At 30.5% G+C, this 20,225-nt stretch overlaps 1 protein-coding gene across 2 annotated transcripts in view; it reads right to left on the bottom strand.

Annotated features, from left to right (window-relative positions):
• Nucleotides 1-393: 393 nt before the first annotated feature.
• Nucleotides 394-20,225, bottom strand: part of ric8a (ric8 guanine nucleotide exchange factor A) — a 141,312-nt gene continuing 121,480 nt past the window's right edge. The window contains exon 15 of one of the 2 annotated variants that reach the window (XM_035365958.2): nt 394-9,784. In XM_035365958.2, coding sequence (XP_035221849.1) covers nt 9,661-9,784 — 124 coding nt within the window. In that variant the 3' untranslated portion in view covers nt 394-9,660. Of the gene's footprint in view, nt 9,809-20,225 lie in introns of both variants that reach the window. The other variant, XM_035365956.2, reaches the window with a different exon arrangement.

Raw genomic sequence — 20,225 nt, forward strand, 5'->3', positions numbered from 1 at the left:
AAGATAAATTTTCTGCCTCTGTTACTGGTTTTATACTTTGCGAAATGCACACTATGATCACAATTTCTGTTCATTTGCCTTGAAACTTTGGTCATTTGCATGTTCAATGAAGATGTTTTTGCATACCAAATTTCATCCCGATCTTCTCGGTGCTTTGATTTTTTTGCAAAAGGGAGTATTATTTAACCCTGTGTAAGTGTTGAGTTTATTATTGTGTGTGTTAAGTGTATTATTAATTTGTAGTAAAACTGAAAATGTAACTTTTCAGTTTTATTACAAATTTAAAAAAAGTGTTTATTTCTTTATTTTTTTAATAATGCTGTCTTTCAACATTTTTCAAGATCAAAAGCATTACAAATGAGAAACATTATTTTAACTAACAGGAACTAAAACTTTAAAAGAAAATTTTCTTTATTACGTCATGAACATAAAATTCCACAGCATCATACGATGATATAATGATTAAGCCTCTCGCTGCGCATCCCACGATTTCCACGGGCAACGTAAAAGTAGCAAAATTTGCACAACCCGCTATTACCGTGTGGATGAATTTTTGCTGTCTATTTAACTGCGCAACTTGCTCTTTCTCCGTTAAAGGTTTCCTTTCAGCTTTTCTGTGATGTTTAATTGTTTATTTAGATGTGGGCTAACAAATGTCGTTAGTTGTCCACATTTCTGCCAAATATACAAGAATACATAATGTAGCATTTTGTGAGCTCTTTTCAGAGCTCAAAGATGTCTGGCAGGAAGCGTTTCGCGAGTGATATAACCTATATTCTTGACGATATTTCTGACACAGATAGTAGTTCTAACTCTGATTTCAAGTATATTAAAGATAGTTATAGCGAAACTGATGAAAATTTCTCGGATTCCTGTGCAGATAGAGATGAATCTGAAAATTCAGTTTCTATTAAAATTGTTCGACAGTGTTGCAAAATTGATATGCAAAATATTACATTATGCAAATATTTTCATTAGTATATATGTTTTACCTTTGTATTTTATAAAATAAATCATAGTTTAACCAATATTAATTTTCAAAATTTTCCTTTTATATCATTATTCTTCGATTTCAGTATTCTGGCAACCTTTTTCTATACCTCTTTCTTTTCCTTCTTTTTCTAATTCTATACTGGGGAAAAAAAAAAAAAAAAAAAAAAAAAAAAAAAAACCTCTTTTACAAAAAATGTTTGTATATTTTAACTCTAAAATATATGCAGATTTGAAATATGTAATAAAAAATATGCAATTTTTGAACCTATTTTGATAAAAAAAAAAAGTACGCAGCGAGAGGGTTAATGTATTAATTCTAACAAACACAAATTAATTCACAAATACATTGTAGAAGATGAAAATGAAAACTACACTAAAGTAGAATTTCTCACGATCAAGAAACCACTTACGACAAAGAGAATGATATATATATACATATATATGTATATTTCACTGACTAGATGGCTTCACTACAAAAGCATGCACAAACAGTAGAAATACAGAACAATTTAATCATAATACTTCAAAATACAAACTTTAAACCAGGGTTCCTTAAACTGTGGGTCGCAAGATCTGCAGTAGGGGTTCGCCAAAATTTTAGCAGTTTTGATATTTCTTTAACTTATTATAATAATTTTACAATTACCAAATATTTTCACACAACCTATCTGAAAATAGACAAAGAAAAGAAAATACAAAGAGAAAAATGAAAACGTTTCGACGATTTTTTTTTTTATAATATAAATGTTCATTTTCCTTGCTTTGCATGTGACGCTTTCATTTCATCTTTTACTTATTAAATTATTTTATGTTGTTCTTATGTCTTAAAATTAGACATTAAAGTTAATGACCTAAAGATCAAGCCCTTCTATACAAAGGGCTCTCTGGTATAATAGGGTTCCTGATGTATACTAAACATCTACAGGTAAGGTGAATTTGAAACCATAAAAAACAAGCAGTGAGATGCCCTGCAAGTTCCCCCCCCCCCTTTTTTTTTTTTTTTTTGTAAAAGAAACTATGCAGGGATCTCCCTGTCATAGCTGCATTTTGGAATATAATTTGGAAATAGATATCAAATCTTTATACACCACCTGGCCATTTCACTTAAGAAAGTACCTCTGCCCTCCTTATTTAATTTATTTAGATATTTATTTTGTTTTTAGACTCGCCATCACACCCTTGTTTGGTCAAGAGTTTGCGTTTGGTGGTTTGGGAGGGATTGAATTGGCTCTTCATCCAATTGGAAAGTTTTAACGATTTAACCGACACCCTGAAATTAGAGATGGGATCTTTTGTTGATACTATATATTTGGTGTCAGTTTGGAATCTTATCTACTTATTTATTATTTACCTTTAACAGGAGTTACCATTTAAAACCTTTGACTTAAATGATCAAATGGTGGAAGAGCAATGGGCAACATTGCCTAAGTTCTTTTTCTTCTTTTCATGCATAACATTAGTGGCGCTTTCATAAGAAGGAAGTGCCACTAATGTTATGTTATGTTATGTTAATGACCTAAAACTGCAATAGTATACAAGTGAAAAAATTGACAGTTTCACTCATGCGTGTGCCGCATTTGCGCAATACTTATGGGGTCCCATACAATTTTTGTAAATATTATGGGGTCCTGGGGGGTCGCGAAAAAATCTCAGTGATAAAAAGGGGTCACGATTGAAAAAAGTTTAAGAAACCATGCTTTAAACTATGCTTTCTCAATATGATAATTCATTCGCATATACAAAAAATACACTTCCAATCAACAAGAGATTGCACTAACACTGTGAGAATACAAGAAGTATAATATACTACTGCTTTAGTTTAAAATGCTAAAAATCAATTCTTAAAATTATAAATTTTATAAATATTTTTAATATTATAATAAAAATATTTATAAAACTGATTTGAAGCATTTATGACACCTATTTTCAGACAATTATGTGTAGTACAATAAAAAAAACATTACAAATACATGGACGTTAAAAACAAAATTGGTATCAAATTCTTAAGTAAAAGAAAAACACATTCTAGTTTCACAGTTTATAAGATAAGATAATAAATTTACACATGTATACTCGATACTTTTTTAGAAATAACCTTCAAATGTACAATTTTATTTTAAAAAAGAGTAATTTTCTCTATACTATTAAAAATGTGTGTTATACAAAACTGAGAATATTAAATATAATCATCTTTTAAAACATTTAAAAATGTTTATAGTTAATACTCTTGTATATGGGAAATGTAATTAATGCATATAATTCAATATATATATATACACACATTACACATGCATTTAATACATTTAACAATTACAGAAAGCACATTTCTTCTTTAAAAAATCACTTTTCCTGATGGAACAAACACTAGCATACAAAAATCACAGTAAACCAAAGTAACCATAGAAGTTTACGTAAAGAATATATCTCTTACAATTTAAAAGTGCAAATAATACAAAATGCTATAAACTTAACATATATTTAACCTCTGTTAAATTTAGTAATTCCACAAAATACACCAACAGAATATAGTAAAAAGTCTGAAATTCGGATGTCCAATATTGATTGATTTAGAAGTATATTTTTATGGCTTTGCTACTTAAAACCTTTGCAATTCTTAGTTAAAAATTAACATAACTTACCATTATATGCATAATTAAATGTCTACAAAGAATGAAAGTTAATGATATTGCAAGTTTCACCTACAGTTCTCTAAACACTGAATGAATATACATTTGTGGTTGATTCTGATCAACTGGACTAATCATTGGTTTAGGAAAAATCTTTACAAAATCTTAACCAAAGATTAGCAATAGTTTCTCTTGTTATTTGAGACCATGCACAAAACCAATCCATAACAGATACACTCAAAAGCAAACACACAATTTGTTTAAAAAAAATGGAAATGCAGAGATTCTTTCCAATTCCCGGTAACTGTCAAACCATCAGCCAATAACAAATAGTATAAATTTGAAATACTAAGCACGAGTGCAGTGTAATTTTTAAAAAAAATATGGCTGACAAGATAACACTACAGTGGATTCCAACCCACTGTTATATGCAGAAAATGGAAAAATGGACCAAATTACCTAAATGGAAACAATCTAGGCATCTAAGAAGGCCATGACATTCCACTCACCCCAAAACAGCATTAATGTCTGGCACTAAAATAGTCTAGGCATAAATTTGGACATCCAAATATTGAGCAGAAAGTAAACAGTTAAATATTTTGAAAAACTTCCATAATTTTATGATCAATGCAATCTTCAAATAATGCAGACTCAATGTGCACCTTGTCATTTAGAAAAATCATGACTAATACATTTCACAGGATCATTGGAAAAGATACCAACAGGATCATTGGAAAAGATGCCAGACTTCAGAAAAGATCAAACTATAGGCTAGCTTTAGAAACAGCAAAACTATTCAAAATATTATCAAGTCTTAAAAAGGAGGCAGAAAAACAATCATAAACAATAAATATGTAGTCAAAACTTACTGCTAAATGATTTTTCATGATTGAATTTCGCTCAATCAATTACTGAAATTAAGCAGCAAAAATTCTACTCATAAAGTTACCAGAATGTTCAGTATGAAAAGTGATAATTTCTATTTACACAATGAGATGAAAATTTACAGGAGTGAGATTTAACAACCGTCTTGTGACAAAAAATAAGAAAACTACTTTTTAGCAAGATGAATCAAATGAAAAGACTCAAATTTAGGAAAGAACATAAAAACTGAAAATGCAAACAATTCGTTCACATTATATGAAAACATTATGTAATCTGATGAATCTAGATTCATACTCATCAAACATGATGGACGCATTAGTGTTAGACTGGATCCTTTGTATACTGAATCCACTGTACAAGCTTCAGAAACAAATGTCATAATCTATGGTGCTTTCTGTTAAGTTGGAGTAGCCACAGTAGCACTATGCAGAAATAAAATAAAATGCGAGTCCTTAAAATGTTCAATGATCATCTCATTCATCATTAAATCCTCTCCTTTAAACTAATGATGAATTTTAGGGTGATTAGGCAGTACTCAATGAGTTCAAAGTGTGGCTCAAGAAAAACCAGGACTACCCTATCACATAGAGCTAACATCAACTTAATTAAGGATATGTGAGACACTACAGAAAGATCCAACAAAGACTCAATGATGTGACCTTCCCTTTACAGAAAATAAATTTTGGAGAATTGTTGATGCAACTCTAGTCCAAAAATAAGCATTCAAACTCTGAAACTTTGTCCTGCAGTTTCAGCTAAAGATGCTCCAAAGAAATATTAAATTGCGGATTTTTTTCTTCCATTGCGCAAGCAAAGTATGCTACCATTTCAATGAATTTAATATAGTACAAGTAAATGCCAAAAGGCTTTATTCGATTTTAAATAACAGTTTCTCCAAGAAGATTCATAATGGCAAAATTCCAAAAGCCAACTGGATTACAACTATCTTTAAGTTTAAATATTTAGATATAAAATGACTGATTTTCTCCACTGCATGTTATATAATAAACAGATAACAAGTAATGGTTTTTCATCATATTTGTTTGTAACATCTGCCTGTATAATATTAAAGCTCACCAGCTAATGAATAATAGTCAAAATTCCTAATATTTAATATAAACATGTAAGACTTTAAATGAACAAGTGATTTCAAAAGATGTCTGAAAGCTATACGAGTTTTCAAAACAATAAATACTTCATGAAAAATGGCAATAAAGCAGTTCACTTTTTCCATTTTATATTTTTGCTAATATTATTTTACAGTTAATCAAAATCATAAGGCAGAATAACTACTTTTTATATATCTTTATAGCAGTAAAGCTTCAAGAGAATGTTAACAAGTACGTGTCTTTCTGTCATGTAAACATACAACAAAAATATTCCAAAACAATTATTATTTTACATTAAGAGAGATAGATTAAAGAAGTTTATGAACAAGGACGCAATCAAAAAGAAAAAAATAATACCTGAATAGTGTAGCAAAGTAGAAAAAAAAATGAGGAAGTAACTAAAAAAGGATAAATGCATACTCATTCATATGGTAAAATTTATTTTAATAAACATTTCATAGTTATGTATAAAATTAGATTAAATTTTAAATTCTGAAGTCTTAAATTTTAAAATTTTAATTTCAAATAACAGGAGCAGCCACTTAATATACTTCTCACATATACCATTAACCTAAATTGCCTGTACATGCAAACATTTTGATAAAGAAAAAAATGCAGTAATAAAATTAAGTCTGAGAAAATTTTATTACCCATTTGTTTAAAAAGAAAAAGTTTTGAAATTGCAGTTCTTTCCAAGAGTTAAAAGAAATCATTTGATAATTTTTAGACGGTTTTGTTGGAGAAGCACTCACTATAAAGCCACTCACCAACTTACTTATTGACAGATATAAATGCAACAAAAGCAAACATTATTAAAATCAATCATTTAATTAGTGCACAACAGCAAATTTTGCATACAGTGCTATTAACATATTTCAAACAGTGAACTGTAACTCATTTCAGAAACATATATATATGTATATATAAGCAGCTGCCATGATAGATACAAATGCATATACTCGTTTCAAAAACCATACAGAGTTTTCACTACACAGAACATATAAAAAGGATGAATGATATTCTTTTGCAGTAATTTAATACACATTACAAGGCTATTTGAGTACTCTATTTTATTATATTAAGTATATGAATGAATTACACAAAAATGTTGATAAGTCAATAGCTGTGGAGAATCTTAATGACCATTTAATGATATCAGTTCATATTAAATGAATGTCCTGATACAGGAAATATCTCATGAAATAAATAACTGGTGTTTCAAACTCAAGATAGACTATATGCAATATATTTTAAAATACAGATTAAAATAAATACTGTATTTCATTTTGCTGAAATATTGAACCAAACTGCAAACTGTAGGGATTAAAACCACTTATTTGTGCATACAAACATACTCATATATAAAGAATAAACTTTGCCTACATATTTACTCCTACCTGCAGGGTAAAAACAGCAGCCAAAAAATAAAACTGATGAACAAACAAATATTTTAAAACCTAAGAACTTCTTAGACATCAAAATAGTTTTGCAGTGTTGAAATATATTCGGTGGCCAAAAAATTCAATTTCTTTTAAAAAGTACATTAATATACATTATACCAAATCTATCACTGTTTAAAAAAAAATATTAAAAAATATATCCCGATGTCTTATCTAAATGCAATCTTACAAAATAAACATAATACTGATAACTGATTTCTGTTATATAAAATGATGCACCCTGTTGTTTCCATTAAGTAAATCAATGTACACAAACATTTAACTGAACATTCTTAAAAATTTTAAGAACATTCTTAAAAATTTTAAAGAAAAAACTGTATAATTAAACAAATATAAAATTCATACAACAAACATTCACATTTAATATTGTTCTATCCCATTAAAAACTAACATACTTTATTTTCATAAACTTCAGCGTAAATCAGTATTATCAAGAAAGAGACAGATTATTTTATTGCTGTTAAGATTTATTCCAAAGTAGTTTAAATAACTTCGAAAAAGCATAACTTTTGATATATACAACTGTATGTGCTGAAAATAGGTCAGACTGAAAGCTCATTATGTAATAGTATTGCTCTTTACAAACAAACACTACCAAGAATCATGATGAATAAATAAGTTTAGAAAATGTCACATATGATAATCCTTCAAAAGAGACAAAATGGTCATTGAATCTTGTTAATTAAAATTCTTAATATTGTAAGTAGATCAAGTGTTACTTAAAATTTAAAATTATGCATAGCAAAATGGCACTACTTGAAAAGTAAAAGTATAATAAAAGGCCAGGATAATGACACGACTAATGTATCTTTAAAAAATTACATAAGCCTTTTCAAATTTTAAAATCTATTGGTACTATAAGCTATGATTCTTTAAAATTATAAAATGAAATAGAGAATAAAAATTATGATTAAAAAAGTCAATATTATCTTTTTGGTTTATATCGTTTAATTTGCATGATTTTAAATCAAGGAATTGTTTCAATTTAATGTCAATCAAAATGTAAATAAATGAATGTAATTACAATTTCTGAAGTATAAGACTGCTTTATAAGATACATTACTCAGAAAGAATCCAGAAATTTGCAATACATATCTGATTTTAGACGTTACAGTAATTGTATTTATACAAAATTTGACAACAAAATGTTTCCAGTTTACCATTTTATAATTAATTGCATACTATATGCTTAACACATTAAACATTATTTTTATTATAAGAATCAGATATTAAAGTAACAGAAGTCTTAAAATGAATAATAATACTAAAATATATATATATAAACAGTTTTGATATGAAAATGTGATAAATATAAAAATTTTGGATTGACAAAGAAGAATATGATTATCATACAGTCTGGATATAACAATAATTTCTACTCTTAATATTAAAACTATTTTTCTCTTTTACATTTCCTTTATTAGTTAGTGAAATCAATTCTACTTCATTTTTTAAAATTTAAAGGTTGATTGACGCTAATGGCTTAGAAGACATTTCTCTTAAACGAAGATTTATCACAAATGTCCATAAAATATTCCTGCCATGGCCAACGCCCATTTTAATCATTGGAAATTTATAAAGAGGCCAAGGCACTTTTAATTTCGAATCTATATATGTTTTCTAATATTATTTGAATTTTATTTATTTAATTCAACTATTATAAAATACTTTCTTTACAACTAATAAAAAAAATTCAATTTCTCCTATTGGACACAAACTAAAAACATATGAAAAAACAGCACATCAGTGATACAGATACAAGGAAGTGAAAAATTATTAAAATTTATCACAAAACTGTTAAAAATGCAATAACTGTAATTATTTTCTAAAAGTAAATTGAGAATTTTTAACATAATTTAAATACATTATTTTAAAGAAACAAATAACATTTAATTAGATATTTCAAATAATCAAATATAAAAAAATGCAGTTCACACAAAGAATTTCATTCTCAACCAATTTAAACAATTTTTTAAGAATGATTTTCTTGAAAATACGAGATTTACAAAACATGCTGAAAATTTAAATTTTTAATGCTTTATAAAACTTTTAGAATATTTTAGATTTCACAACCAATTAGACTTTAAAAAAGACAAACAACTAACTACATTGTAACAATTAATCTAAGATATTAATTACACATCTAAAGAGCACCACATATTCAACTTTACCACCACTGAGACAAACAGTAATACATTTTCATTACACATTCACTTTAGGATCAGTTTTAGCCAAGAAAACTTCACATAGGCTTCCAAATTAATCAGACAGATTGTTTAAAAATAAAAAATAAATAAAAAAGTAAAAAAAAAGTAACAAAATTATTAGTGATTAGATAAAAGTAAAATAAATAGCAATAATAGATTAAATCTTAACTTATTAGCCATCAGATTGTGTTTTAAATAATTTTTTAACACATTTCAGGATTATTCCACATACATTTGGGAAAAAGAAAAATAGACCATTATCTAATGAATAAATAATAGGAATGATAATGTTACATAAAATAAAATTCAAAGAATGATTTTAAGAAAACAATTTTTAATCTTTTACAGTCATTTTACTTTCTCATCATTTCAATATATTTCAATCAGAGTCAGATTCTTCTTGTGATGGCATTTTTTTATCTTGTTCTTGGAGCTCAAGGACATGATTTATAGGATGTGGTTTCCCATCATCCCCAACCCTCATAGGTTGAATAAGACCATCTCTGCATATAAGTACAAAAGAACAACTAAAAATAAACATTAGTCTGATAATATTAGAGTATGGGTACAAGAAGTTACATTTATATAAGCATAAAAAATAAACAATTTTAAAATTTCCAACAAGCATGTATGCAATATATCCAAAAATTAAAGACACTAAGGTCAATTTCATACAAAAACTTTTTAATTAACAAATTTCTATACATTTTCATTAAAAATTAATTAGAATGGATGCTGCTATTTAATGACACAAATATTACTGTTATTCAAAAACTTATTAAATTTGGCATTCTGCATTCCCGTATTAGATCATATCATAGCTTCCTGCCTGCTGTTTGAAAAATGCCAAGACTTTTCAAATCCCCCCATAGTCATCAATGAACTGTTTGCCAGAAGTTTGGAGGAATATTTTATGTAAATCCTTTATTGTCTCAAATCGATTAGCAGGAAATGCTTTTTTGATAGTTTTAAAAAGTTGTGAGATATTCAAGATAGCTTGCTTGCCCACCATGAAAACTATTACAGTTTTTTCAGAATTTGTGGCAACACTTTGTATTATTCTGGCAGTATGTGATATAACCATAAATGGCAGAAATCTGTCAGTAAATTTTCACTTGACATTCAACTCTTTTAAAGTGAATGGAACTATAAAATGCAGGATAAAAAAGAAGGGCTAGATCATTCCTTTGTGCGACTCCTTGCTGATGCAACCCTCGTAGGGAGAATTAACAGGAAGTAGTCTGACGTCACTATGCTGCATCTGCTCTGATTTCCTCTGTTTAAAACTAGCAATGAAGACATCCCAAATTAATTTCAATCACATATATTGTTTTTTAGTAACGCAGTGCCAAAGTCAAACTGGGGATCCAAATGCCGAACTCAAAGTAATTTTGTGCTGCCTGTGAAAATATTTCCTGTAAATTAATTAGCATTATTGTGACAAGAATTTGAAGAAAAAGTTTAAGATTTTAATGGCTTGGAGTCCAGTTTTACCTTATATTCAATCCAAATATAAATGTAACTTTTCAGAAAATCTTATTCAAAGACTTTAAGAAATGAATTTAACTTTTATTAATACTTGTCCAAAGATAAATATTTTAAGTTACGAATTCTTGCAATAAAAATACTCGCTTTGTTTTTTAGTACATTTACATAAACTTTTTTTTTTTTTTTTTTAGTTGAAAGTCTACGTCATAATACTTTTTAGTAATTTCTCTCCAAGATTACAAACTTCATGAAAAAGAAAACCTGACGAGGTGGTGTAGTAAAAAACAAAGATATTTAAAATAATTTACATAAAAATATTTTTTTTTCTGTTGTGCATTATAGAAAAATCTAATAATTAATTATTAAAGAAACTAGGTTGTCATTATTTATTCTCAAGTTTTGTCCTTTTTGAGTAGCTTTCGGATATTTATCTTCAATTTGAATTAAAAATTACTTATTTAGTTGTTCAATATATTACAATTAGTTGAATAAATGCCAGTCTGAAAATTTTATTTAGCTGTCAGACTTCAATATTTAGCTATCTGTTTGAATTTCAAATTGTGACCAACAGAAATTTCTAGCAGATACTAACTTTTAGATTTCAGGCAAAATATAAGTATAAATCTGATATTTTTCTTTGCGTTATTTTTATTTGTACGTCTTTACAAATATGTAGTATTAAAAGTTTTTTAATTTAATTAACAAATTTTGGTTTGTTAAAAAAAAATTCCAACTTCTAAAAAAAAATTTCAACTCTTTTTATTTCTTTTTGTAATTGCTGCCTATCCATTACTTTCAAATTCTGCATTGGCCCATGTTCACTGTAAGCTGTTGTAAAGTACTGTTCATGTAATATGTCTTCTTGCATTGTAGCAATGTGCCATAAAATTCATGGAAATGAGAAAGATAGGGGTCATGTATTTCCAAAGGACAAGTTGCTTTTAATGAAAAAAAAAAGTATATGTTGACAGGATTCTATTAATGTGAAGAATGCAAAATTCGCAGCGAACGTCTTCTATGCAATGATTGTGAAGATGATATGAAAAATCTCTAGCTTGGATTGCTGCAAAAGAAACTGTTAAACCAATACTGTGCCAAGAAAAGAAAAATAATGCAGAGTGCTTTTGGAAAACTACACAATTAAGTTTCACGAAAATTCATTTTTGAAGGTAATTACAAAAATGTTGATAGCAATAATAAATCAGATATGAATGATTTTGAAGTAGAACTCACAAATAATGATATACATATTGCTGCATGCTCTAAATGTAAAAATAAATAAGACTACATTGATAATTTATTAAAAAAAATCTAGCTCAGCATTTTAGGCAATTTATCATTGCTAAAGTAATTTAGCATAAAAAAGATGTTCCTCCTTTGCCTCTCTTCTGAAAGATTTAAGTAATTCTCTTTAGATACTGTTTCATCAAATTTAAGACAATGATCTTGTATTTATTTACATGTAATGTATGTGTATAAATGTGAGTATAAGTTAGTTATTTTTAAAATATCTGCTATTATATCAAATCAGAAGAGAAAAACAGCAATGTAAAATTTATAATTAGGTCAAAAAAGCAATCTTAGATTAGATTAAATTTTCAATAAACTTTCGATTTCAAGAGCACTCAAACATAAGTTCCTTTTCTTTAGCTGTAGAAAAAATATATACATATATTGCTACGAAATGTACAGGCGCGGTAAGATGGCTTCCTCGCAAAGCAGTTTTAGAGTTGCCACAAAATGACAAGGGAACGTTGCCACATTTGGCAAGAAATTACCGATTTGGCAACATGCCATGGACGGATGGAGAACCTTCTTACCGGTTTAGCCCAGAATGTTCTCGAACACAAGCCGAAAGCTATATATACCCTGCTGGTCCGCAGTCACTTAGTGCATTTCAGAGTGTGTGCCTGGTGGAGAGGGCGAGTGAGAGTGCCTCGTAAAGTGCGAGATAGTTAGTACTGAGTTGGTGTCTTGTCTAGCGTGTCAATCCCTGCGGAGACAATCGAGTTGACAGCACGGCAGTGAGTGCCGAGTGGGTCGTTGAGTTCACCGAAGGAGTCTCTTAGTGTATTGCGGTTAGTGCATCGTCAAGAGAGCGTGTTGAGCTCCGGGAACAACTGAACCGAAGAGTCTGGAGCCTGCTCTGTGTGTCGTCGAGGGTATCACGAGTTGTAGCATGGAGTCTTGAGAGTACATGGAGTTCCGATAACAATCAAGCAGAATTGGGAGCTGTACTCCGGAAAGCAGAGTCGGGTGCTTTGCAGGAAGCTGTCTCTACCGTGATAGCCTGATAACCTGAAGGCTGTGTCGCTGATCGTGTCAGCGTGTTTATAGTAGTTCATCGACGACTGTAAAACATGTTTTGGAACTGTCCTGACAATACTGGCCAATAAAGTGTGTTTCAATACTTTATCAAGTGGCGTCGTTATTCACTCCAAATCCACACGAACCCCATACGAACATGAAGGAATAAAATAACGCAACAATTGGTGTCAGAAGAATTAGAAATTATGTAACAACTGGTGTCAGAAGTGGGATTTGCAAGTGAATGCCAGTGACAAGACCAATGGAAGATCTATTATGACAGCTCGTGACTGCCTTTGCTGAATTCCAAGAAAAGATGGAAGCCGGGCAGGAGAAGTTGAAAGCCGGATATGCTGAGATAAAGGCCAGATGTGCTGAGATAAAAGCCGGATATGATGAGATAAAAGCTGGATATAAAGAGATAAAAGCTGAATATAAAGAGATGACAGCTGAGATAAAAGCCGGACTAGAAGAGAAGAAAGGCCGACGAGAAAAGATAAATGGCAGCCAAGAAAATGTGCGAGAGAAACTCCAAAAGCTGGAAGTGGAGCTTACAGAAGAAACTGGAGGCATAAAAGATGATGTGGAAATGAGAGAAGTAGCATCTGAAGAATCAAAGGATGAAGAAAAGAAGAAAGTAGCTAATGAATTGCCTGAGAAAGATCAAGAAATGACAGAGAAAACATCTAATGAGATTAAAGAAAAAGAACAAAAACATGAAGAAATAAAAGACAGGAAAGAAGCTTTTGATTCTCAAGTGCCTGAAGTGGAAGAAAATGAAAATGTGACTGTTATGTTCGTCAAAACTGATAGTGAAGTTACGAAGTCACAGGCAACAGGTGTTGAACCATCTGAAAGTGCATGTGATGCAGAGATGGGAAAAGCTGATGTACAGCTTAAGCAGTACGCTCCAGTATGGCAAGAAAATTCATCCACTTCACAAACTGGGTATATGCCTCATAGTGCAGGTTTTGCAGACAAGGACTTGATCTTGATTCTAAACCTGGATACTTGCGTTTGTAAAATATCGGGCTCTGTTCATGATTCTGATGCAGAATTTGGAGCTGGTTTTCAGGAACCGCTGGAAAATGAACATGTACCAGATGCTGAAAATACAGAGGTGAACTGTACGCATGCTGCGAATGAACTACAGAGTGTTGAATAATCTGTTTCAGATCTTTCTGTGGATGGAAAGTCTCAAAGAACTGAATCTTCAGACTGTAATATGCAAAACATAAATATATCTGAGAACTGCAGTGGAAAAGTATTTGACCCGGCTATATTTTAGTGAATAGACTGAGACTCAAATTCATTCTGAACTTTAATTTTGTAGAAATTAAAAATTGTGATGTGTTTAATTTGTGTATGTAACTTGTACATAGTGTAAATATCTGTTTCATTATTTATGTTATCTGTATGTTTTAAAACGTTTTGTTTGTATCAAATTTGGCTTCTGACCAAGGATTGTACTGCCTGGGACGTGCAGTCTTTGGGAGGGGGCAGTGTTACGAAATGTACAGGCGCAATAAGATGGCTTCCCCGAAAAGCAGTTTTAGGGTTGCCATAAGTTGGCAAGGGAAAGGCAGGGTTGCCACATTTGGCAAGAAAATCAGCGATATGCCATGGACGGATGGAGAACCTTTTGGAACAAATTCTTACCGGTTTAGCTCAGAATGTTCTCGAACACAAGCCGAAAGCAATATTTACCCTGCTGGTCTGTAGTCACTTAGTGCGTCTCAGAGTGTGTGCCTGGTCAAGAGGGCAAGTGAGAGTGCCTCGTAAAGTGCGAGATAGTTAGTATTGAGTTGGTGTTGACAGCTAGGCAGCGAGTGCCGAGTGGGTCGTCGAGTTCACCGAAGGAGTCTCTTAGTGTACTGCGGTTAGTGCATCATCGAGAGAGCGTGTTGAGCTCCGGGAACAAATGAACGAAGAGTTGGGAGCATGCTCTGTGTGTCGTTGAGTGCAGCGCGAGTTGTAGCTTGGAGTCTCGAGAGTACGTGGAGTTCCAAGAACGACAAAGCAGAGTCAGGTGCTTTGCAGGAAGCTGTCTTCACCGTGATAGCCTGCTAACCTGAAGGCTGTGTTGCTGATCATGTCAGCATGTTTATAGTTGTTCATCGACGACTGTAAAATGTGTTTTGGAGCTGTCCTGACAATACTGACCAATACAGTGTATTTCGATACTTCATCAAGTGGCATTGTTATTCTTTCCAAATCCACACAAAAACCGTATGAACATGAAGGAAGAAAATAACACAACGACTGATGTCAGGAGAATTAGAAATTACGTAACGATATATATTCAAAACTATGCCAAACTAAAATGTTTTAACATCTCCCCAATGCTATAGTTTTTTTCTTCATGATTTAATAATAAATGCATGAGGGGAAAAATCTGCATCTTTTAAGAAAATGCAGCATATTTTATCTATTATTTTAAAATTAATAAATAGATATTAACATTTTTAAACATTATAAATGCATACAGTAATAACATCCTCTCTTCTAAATTAAAGTTATCCCCCCCGCACAGTTTTTTTAGGCTTTTTTTTTTTTTTTAAATTTAAAATGTTTATTTCCCTGCTACCAATTGCATCTTTGTAGTTAGTTCCAACATGACTGCCTCATCACTCCTCACTTCCTGTTTCAGGGGGAAAAGCTCTATGAACTAGCCCTTCTCTTCTACATCCTGATAAAATGGTCAACATATTGCATATTGCAAGCTTCCAAACTATCGCTGTCAATTCAAACACATTACTCAAATATCCATAAGTGAAATAATACCAAAGAAATACAAGAATAAAGTAAGGCTTAACATTTCTTGCAATGTTGCTATTCTGTGTATAAGACACCCGTAGCAAACAGCTTGGAGTATATTCTTTCTTTTCAGACATGCAATGTTTCATATAAGTACTGAAATTATATTTTCTTTTCCTTCTATTAACTACGTATAATTAAAAAGAGTCAGCTAAAATTGTGATATGAGTTCTTGATGATTCATATAAGGGACAAGGGATATTTTTTTTCTGACAAGGGATATTTTTTTGGGGGGAAGAAGCTTTAAAAGCAAAATTATTGACTGATACATTTAATGAAATAGGCTACAATTAAAAACAAGCTATAAATTTTGACATGTAACAGAAGTTAATAAAGTTAAATCTTTTTTACAGCTGGTATTTTTAATTAACAGGAAATGCACAATTTACAATATTTTTAAGCATATTTTTACAATAGACAATAAAATAATATACACTCTCAGACCTTCTTCTAAATATGTATATTATTCTATGATGTTTATTTAAAATCTTCAGAATATTTTCTGATCATGTATACATACACTGCTGGCCATTAAAATTGCAAAACAATGCAGGAAACTGATGGTCAGTGTGAAATTTGTATAACATGCTATGTAATATGTTAACGTGTTTGTATAACATGGTATGACTTCAGCAAAACAATAGCAGACAGCAGATAATTATGTATTGCTAAACTGTTGCTTGCATTGTTCAAATATGGATCTTTGTTCTCTCAATATGGAATGTGTGATTATTTGATAAATATCATGCATGTGCTCTTTAGCTGAACGGTACGCACCTTTTTGTTTTGCTTGTTTCTCGTGTGACACAGAGTCGAGATTATAGAAGATATAAGAGAATGTTATGATAATGGATTTTGTACACTGTACGCCGGTGGAATATTATATTACTAACTTCATTTCAACTATACTTGTTTTGTTTGTGTTATAATAAAGTGTTTGTCTTATTAATGCATATACTATATGAAAATTCCCACACCTACTTCATGTCACATTCATGCTAAATATATATAAAATCCACCTCATGACGGATGCATGACAGTGGTGTCAGAATGATGGATACATAGATTAGATTCTTCAGATAAGTGATTCGTCAGAAATTCGTAAGTGATTCATCAGAAAAGGTAAGAAGTATTTTGTTCAATTTATTTTGTATAAAATTGAAGATTAAACATAAAAGAAATGGTTAAAGCAGAACTAGGAAAATTTAAGAAAGAATGAAAAGTTATTTTGTTGTTCAGCAATAACTAACATAATAGGTTCCACTGAATCTTTAATTGCTTCTTGTAATATTAGAGATTTCAAAAGTAAAAGCAATTTCTTTGAAAGAGTTAGATGAAAAAATTAAAAATTTAACTGATATTAATGGCACTGATACCGAAAGTGCCCTAGAATACAAAGAAATGATTGCAAAATGAAATTTCAGAGACACATGAAAGAAAAAGGAATGTCAACAATTCACTAGTTTCTAATGGTTTTTCTCATGATAACAGTAATGTATCTATCATTTCTGGAGATGTTAATAAGTTCTGATTACAATATTGCCAACAGTTATGGTCGATGCATTTGATGGAAAAAACTGAAGTGTGTCAAATATTTTATAATACTTTTGATAGGGTAATACATTAAAATGAAAAATTATCTAAAGTTGATATTTGCTCGGCTCATTACGAAGTACAGCTTTAAAAACTGTCGAATGATTTTCATTATCTGCAGAAAATTATGATAAAGTGCTTAAAAGTCTTAAAGAAAGACTTGGTCTGAAAGATCTCCTTGTTAACTCATATATGCATAAACCGTTAAATTTATAATCTGTCCAAAGTTCGAATGATATTCATGTTTTGAGATAATTATATGATGCCTGTAAAGTACATGTGAGGTTGCTAAATTCATTAAGAATCAAAACTAAATTATATGCAAGTTTACTTTATTCTTTATTAATAAAACGTATTCTTAGGGATATAGCACTTCATTTTGCTCATCAGGAAGTAGATGAAGAAAATTTTAATGTCAAAGACCTCATGAAATTTCTAAAACTAGAAATCCAAAGTCTTGAAGGAGCTGCATTAAATTTATCTTACTTTAAGTGTTATGCGAACTTTTCTGAAAAGCCTTTTATTCCATCTAATGAAAAATTAAACATTTTCCATACTCGTACTTCTTTCACTGCCAACTCAAGTAATCATTCCCATAATGTAAACAAAATGGTAGCTGCTCTACTTTTACTTGTTTATTTTATGGATCACATTTCAGAAAAATGTATTACATCGTCAAAAGAAAAAAAAAAAAAAAAAAAATGTGTTTACAAGATTCTAATCGGTGCTTTCTTTGTTTCGAAAGGAACTGCAGAACAAACAATTGCCCATCTCAATCAAAATGTAATTCTAAGTATCATAACATATTGTTGCACAAAGATGAGAAAAATTTAATAAGGATGAAATTAAGAATAATTCTAATGCTGTAACTGCAAAGATTTCTTCTAAATATTTTAGTGTAAATCAAGATGCTAGAGGATCAATCGATGACTTGCCGACTGTTAAAACTTACTAGTGATGGTAAATTAATTAATTCAGTAGCAGATACAGGCATGTTGTTAAGGCTAATATTATACCTGAAAGATACAGTATGACACATGGAAGTGTTATTCTCACGTCAGCTTTCAGACAATCTTTAAAGACTCCTCTCATTAACCTACTCTTATTAAAGTATTCTGAAGATAGTAAATTTAAGTCATCTATTTTTATAACATCTGCAATGGTTGAAAAGTTATGTAATGATTTCCTTTTGTCATTAAGTGCTTTTAATGAAGTAAACAGAGATGATAAATAAAAGTTTAATTTTGAATGCAAAAATGCAACCATTACTAATGAATTAATTGATCAAAATGCCTTTTTATAAAACTGAAAATTTTGATGAAATATTTAACCATGACAGAGAAAAACCTTATTAATGGAAAATGAAATGAAACTATTAAGAAAATAATAGAATGTTGTGCTCTGCTACATGAAAAGACAGGTAATGATGATTAAAAACATGCTGGCAAGATGCTAAGAATGGGAATAATAGTTTTATTGTTATGGACAAATTTTAATATCATAATGATAAAATTTCAGAAGAAAGAGTTTACCAGTCAGTTGTTCCTAAAGAAAAATGAAACAAATTTTGGACTTAGCTCATTCTGGCTTTTGGGATGGTCGGTCACCTGCAAACCAAGAAGACAGCCAAACGATTGAGATATTTTTTCTATTGGCCTGAAATAATCTCAGATGTAAATGACTATTGTAAAAGTTCTACTTCTTGTCAACTTCAAGCTAAAAGGCATTCTTTTGATGAAGTTTCTATTATGCCAGTGACAAGTTCTAATGAAACATTTCAAATAATTAATGCAGACATCCTTGGACCTTGTAGCACCAAGTTGTAGAAGTTATAAATACGTTCTGTGTGCTGCTGATCAACGTATAAGATGGCCAGAAGGAGTATCATTGAAAAATCTTAATGTTGTAGAGACATTAGGAGTTTTTCGAAGCCAGAAAGATGAAAAATTACCATTCACCCTCGCTGGGAATTGAACCACAAACCTCTGAAATACTGGCTCAGAATGCTGACCAAAACACCACGAAGGCATGCTAGGAAGGCGGGAGAAATACCTTACAATGTAAAATCAAGATGTGATACATTGTTGCAGATCTTTACATGCACTGGAATACCCTAGAATGCTGCATCAGATCAAAGAACAAACTTTACTGCTTCGTTGACTGAAGACTTTTTGAAAAGGATCTTATCTTCACCAAGATTCTCTACTCCTTACCATCCAAGTTCAAATGGCCTTGTAGAAAGATTTAATGGTGTTTTGAAGGTAATGACCAAAAGAGAATATTCACAAGCTTGGTAGAAATACCTATCATACTTACTTTGGGCCTCATTTCATGACATAAGAAGGTAATAAAAAAATTGTATGTAATGAGCAACTGAGTTGGGAACTCCCAATGGAACATTTTATTTTAAAATTATAAACCAGTTTATTAAAGAAATCAGGAATATTTGAAAGCAGCTCAGTATGAAGTTTTCTTACGCAATGCAGATTATCTGCCTTACTTAAAAAATGTGGATTAAAATTATTTAAAGATCAATTTGAAGTCAGGAGCCAATAACTGTTAACTTGGAATTTTGATTTTAAAGTGACTATGTCTGAAGACAACAAAACTGCCAAGGATCCTGTAAACAAACTGTGTAAGGTAAGTGTCAAAATTCCTCCATTTTGGTTGGATCGCCCAGAAATCTGTTTATTTATTTATTTCAAGTTGAGGCTCAGAAAAAGTCCCTAATGCTACAAC

This window comes from Stegodyphus dumicola, chromosome 12, assembly GCF_044657685.1.
Source record: "Stegodyphus dumicola isolate Sdum_Otavi_A_Nest chromosome 12, ASM4465768v1".
Lineage (NCBI taxonomy): Eukaryota > Metazoa > Arthropoda > Arachnida > Araneae > Eresidae > Stegodyphus > Stegodyphus dumicola.